This window comes from Musa acuminata, chromosome BXJ2-1 (assembly GCF_036884655.1).
Source record: "Musa acuminata AAA Group cultivar baxijiao chromosome BXJ2-1, Cavendish_Baxijiao_AAA, whole genome shotgun sequence".
Classification (NCBI taxonomy): Eukaryota; Viridiplantae; Streptophyta; class Magnoliopsida; order Zingiberales; family Musaceae; genus Musa; species Musa acuminata.
Window position 1 is genome coordinate 9,858,356 of NC_088338.1, and position 5,510 is coordinate 9,863,865.

The 5,510-nt window shown below is 41.9% G+C and overlaps 1 protein-coding gene across 1 annotated transcript; it reads right to left on the minus strand.

Moving 5' to 3' along the window:
• Positions 1-186: 186 nt before the first annotated feature.
• Positions 187-1,047, minus strand: LOC135597960 (probable CCR4-associated factor 1 homolog 6). Its single transcript, XM_065091473.1, has one exon. It carries the CDS (start codon positions 1,045-1,047, stop codon positions 187-189), a length of 861 nt encoding a protein of 286 aa, XP_064947545.1.
• Positions 1,048-5,510: the final 4,463 nt, after the last annotated feature.

Here is a 5,510-nt window from a genome sequence, read left to right on the forward strand (position 1 = left end):
AGCAGTGGACCTGTAGGGCTCGTTGGTGCGTCGTCGACTACTGTTTCCCATGCTTGCATACGTCGGATACGTACGACCACCGGTGCGCATGCATCGCTGTCGTCTCATCGACTTCTGGTGGCCGCAGCAGTAGTACGTGCTGCTGAGCACATTCTTTTCGCACATGCAGATCGTACATGTACTAAATTAAACCGCCAACCCCATGGCAGCCAAGGGGTGTTGCTGCCGTCTTGGGTAAGGCCGACCTCTTCGGTCAATCCTTCGAGTCCTGTTCTTGACGCATCTATTCTCTATACCATAGAGGACCGATGCAGATCTGTCGTCCTCTATGTTATGCCTTCGTTGCTTCATTTTGTTGAAGAGTGCCCCAATTAGTAGACTGTCATATGCTGCTTGGTGACGGATCCCTACGGGTTCACAGTTCAATAACCTTGATAGTCCCACCAAACCAATCTCTCCCCGACGCAGTCCTCCACAAAATCGAGATAGATATTTGAGATCATAAATCTGGCCGAAGATGGTCCCCACCAAATCGGAGAACTCGTTCAAGGTGTTGGGCAGTGGGGCTCGGGTGATCATCTTTATCACAAATGCCACGTCGTAGAGTCCATGAAACGTAACATACTTGGAGCTGTAGGGTTGGCAGAAGAGCTTCACGCATACCAGATAGGCGCACCGCTGCGCGTCGATGCCGTGTAGTCGGTTTTGCTGGAAGTCGTGCCCGCTCTGTACCAACAACTCGATGGAGTCGGGAGAGGAAGCATCCACATCGGGATCGAAATCCGAAAAATTGAACTGCCAACAGCACCCCGGCCATGGGGTGTTGCCGCCTTCGTCGAACAAGGCGACGCCCAGCTGGATCAGGTGCATGTTATCCACGTTGTGCTTCACGTCATTGTATCTTTCTTCCTCGGTGGCATTGCGAGGGGTGTCGCGAATGAACCCCGGGAACTCCGTATCGATTGCCACTATCGGGTAGGAGCCACGGAGACTGAGGATGAGCTCCAATTGCTCCACAAGGTTTGCCTTCCCCACGTTGATGGCCATGGTTATCTGCACCACTCTCTCTGCCGCTTTCTCTTACTCTCTCTTTCTCTTTCTTCTTCGCTTTCTCTTTCGCTTTCGCGCGCTCTCTTCACTAGAAGTACTGTATGTACTTTGCGGTCACCGTCTTTGGTGTTTATATAGACGATTTCCCGATCAAATTTGGTACGCATATAACACAGATTTCTAATTTACATGTTTTACATTATGCATTGTATTCATTGTATTCAGACGATGTTATAATTATTATTTTTTCTATTCATTTTGTATTGTCAACATTGCTAGCTCCCTTTCATCACCAAAAATTGTTTGCCTAGCAATTGGTTCTACGTTCCATATTAACCTTGCTACTACATTAATTCCCTTCCCTTCTCTACCAAAAATATGTGTGATTCACCAACTTTCTCAGCTTATCCCTATTCCTCACCTACCACAATGGATTAATTTTACAACTCATCCAGCCCCTCCATCATCATCGTCATTAATTCTAGACCGGGCTTCCCTATTTAACGTATATTTGACATCTATTTCCCTTACATTCCTTCAATGTCTTGGATACCTTGATTATCGAGGACAAAGGCCGTGACATCACCATTCTCAAAATCCTATTATATCTTGTGTTTGACACTTTTTAAACAACTAGTTCGACTAAGCCTAGCTTAATGCCTACGTACATCTTCTGCGTTCGACACTCCCTATATGACAAGTTCATATTATCTTGATCGATATGGTCGTCCCTCACTTACATTGCAAACTCTCTGTGTGCACCATTCAAATTAGGACACCTTAATCTAGTTGCACATCTCTTGTGTATAACACTCAACACACTTTCGCTAGTAGTTAATGTCCGTATGTTCCAATGCTCTTGAGTGTCTCAAGTCCCATGCACCCTACATGAACAGAGCGTGTGGGTGTTATTTAGAAGCATTTACTGCATGTAATATTTGTCTGAGTTTCTGAATCCGACTTATTCCAATACAACCACCCTTTTCCCCAAACACAATGTGCGGCAAATGATATGACTATGCTTGACAACCAAATAGAACACGATATATAGTATCTAGTCAACTATTGACAAGTGATCAGGGCTCAATGAATGTCACTTATTGGACCCTAAGGGCCCAGTCAACATATGATGATGTGGCACCATCTAAGCATGTATAGTTAGTATGATAATGATGTGCCCCTGCCTACACATACCTAGTCATCATAACAACTGATAGGTATATTTTATTTATACACCCGAGCTTCAAGCCTATATAAAAGGATTACTTCTCTAGTCATACTAAAACCCTCTAATAGTTATATCTTAGTTTGCCATGTCTTCAAGTACACAATGCATTTAAATGGTCGTGATGTCTCCGACTATTGCATCACCAAATCACTCATGAGATCTTCGATTGTTGCCTCTTCATGTTGGGTGTGACGTCCCAATTCCGGTACATCTTCGAGACAACTAAAACACCTTTTGAGTAGCACTAATGTCCTCTTGTATCTCCCATATTCGACGCATTGTATACAAGCAATTTAAGGTGGCATGCCCCGATGCCCTCGTGCTTCTTATTGGGTCTAGCACCCCCTCTATAGGCCATTCAAGGCAACATATGCCAATGCCCTCTTGTGTCTTTTAAGTACTATACCCGTAAGATGGACAATTTAAGTTAGTATGCCCTAATGCTCTTATCCGCTTCCTCCGTCCAACAGTTCTACATAGGCAATTAAAGTAGACACGCATTAAAGCCCTTATGCATCTCCTTTGTTCGATACTCTCTACCCTAACAATTCAAATCAGCATACCCAAACGACCTCAAGTGGCCCTTGCATCTGAAAGTATCTACATTGATAGTTCAAGTTAACATTCTTAGTGTCCTACCATGTCTCTTGCATTCAACTCTTCCAATACTACATTTGACATGCCCTATGTGGTAAGTACATGTTGGCATATGCGATGCTCTCACTCCTCTCTTGCATCAAATACTCTATGCATGATCTGTTCAAGATAGCATGCCCCAATTTCATCGTGCATCATATTCATTGATGATCTCGAGTGTCACCACATCCTATGCTCATTACACTAACAGAGCTTGTGGGCAGTACTAGAATCAGACATGCTCTTGTACAACCAACCCTTTTCCCTAGACACAATGTAAGGCAAATGATATGACTATATTTAACAACCAAATAGAACTCAACATGTGGCACGTAGTCAAACTATAGACAAGCAACCAAGGCTCTGTATTTTGCTTATTGGTCCCTAAGGGCCTATCTAGCATGTGATGATGTGGCACGACCTAAGCATGCATAGTTAGTATGATAATGATGTGCTATTACCTACACATACTTAGTAATCATTGTTGAATCTCATATTTTGATAATAAAATCAATTAATAAAGTTTGTGATCTAATGTACATTTAAGTGACGCAGGACTAGCTTCGATCAAGGAGAGACAGATTGATTAAAGTAGGAAGAATAATAAGTTAGGCCAGAATTGAACATGCTACAAGATTGGACGTCAAACCAGAGGAATGGTCGAAGTGTCGGCAGAAGGCTTCGTGCCATGAGTTTGGGCATCGGGACAAGAAGATCAAATATTGCACCAAGGAGATCAGATGTTGCGAGAAGGCAACATGCCGATTGGGCAATACGCTGAAGGAGAAGACAATGCGTCGAAGGATCATATGAAGTGTTGGATGAACCAATGACATGCCAGACAACTTAGTATTCTTGCTTGTAATAATTTGTCTAGATCGAAGTAGTTTTAGTTGTAATTAGGTTGGTTTAGAATGTAATTAGGCCAACTCAATTAGGGGACAACTGGGCCCGAATTGGGGCTATTTTGGGCCAAGAGAAAGGCCCATCCAATGATCCAAAAGTTGGGTCACGCTAGTGGCTCAGTCTCCAAGACAGTCTCCAAGACTTTATCAAGCGATAGTACCGCCAGACTAGGTGGTGGTACTGCCCAGTGTCAGATGGTGGTACCGCCCGGACAAAGTCTTCCAATTGGGCCCGAATTGGGGCTATTTCGGGCTAAGAGAAAGGCCCATCCAATGATCCAAAAGTTAGGTTAAGCGGTGGCACCGCTAGTGGCTCAATTTCTGAGACACAATCTCCAAGACTATGTCAAGCGGTAGTACCGCTAGACTAGGTGGTGGTACTGCCCAGACAGAGTCTTCTAAACTGTGTCAAGCGGTAGTACCACCCAGCACAAGCAGTGGTACTGCCCAGTATAGGTGGTGGTACCGTTAGTACCCTGAAAATCGAGGATGAGATACTTTTAGGCTCTAAGTTTAAATTCATTTGGGGCCTATAAATACCCCTCTCATCCCTGCTCATAAACACAAGAATGAAAAATAAAAACAAGACAAAATTATATTGTAATCTTGTGAGAGTTCTCCTCCTTAAGTCGAAGTGTTGATTTCTGTTTAAGAGAGGAGTAAATGGGGGTGTAAAGGTTCTTTCCTGAACCTGTCAAAAGGAGAATAGAGTTGTAATAGTAGCTGGTCTTTGCCCATTGAAGGAAGACCATTAGTGGATGTCGATAGCCTCGACGGAAGAGGAATAGAGAGTGGATGTAGGTCACGACGATCGAACCACTATAAAACTCTGTTTGCATTTACTTTAAACTCTTTACTTTTATTGCAAACAGCTTTATTTACTTATTCACTATGTTTTCGTACGCTTTCAAGTTAACATCTTTCTGATATTGTTTTTCATCGAATGAAAGTTTTTCAAACCGGTGATTTTAATGAAAGCACTAATTTACCCCCCCCTCTCAGTGCCGACTCGATCCTAACAATTTGTATCAGAGCCATGTTTTTCTTATTTGGTTTTATACTCAAGAGAAATAACTCTTTTTGACTTTCAAGAGGGTCACTCTATTATTCGTCCTCCTATGTTCAATAGGACGGACTACACTTATTGGAAAACTCAGACGAGAGTTTTCTTACTTTCTATGAACTTTGATTTATGGAATGGAGTGATTTTGAGAAAAAAAATCTTTTTCCTTGAATGTAAAAGCTATGAATGCTTTGTTTTGTGCTTTGGATAAAAACGAGTTTAATTGGATTTCTATTTGCGAAATTACGCATGACATTTCGTGTACATTTGAAATCACACACGAAGGTACTAGTAGAGTTAAAGATTCAAAAATTAATCTTTTGAGGCATGATTTTGAATTGTTTCGAATGAAGCCAAGCGAACCTATCGTTAACATGTACACCCTTTTTATGGATGTCATCAATAGTTTAAAAGCTCTTGGCAAATGTTTTTCGAATCTAGAACTTGTGAATAAAATTTTACGTTCTCTTCCTAAAAACTGACATTAAAAAATAACTGCTATACAAGAGACAAAGGATTTAGACAAATTTTCACTTGAAGAACTTATCGGGTTTTTGATGACCTATGAAATGACTTACGTGATACATGGTGAACTTGAGAATAATCTTCCAAAGAATAGAAAGAATTT

What these genes read in the sequence shown, in the direction of transcription:
- LOC135597960 (XM_065091473.1), bottom strand. Translation starts at nt 1,047, where the DNA reads ATGGCCATCAACGTGGGGAAGGCAAACCTTGTGGAGCAATTGGAGCTC.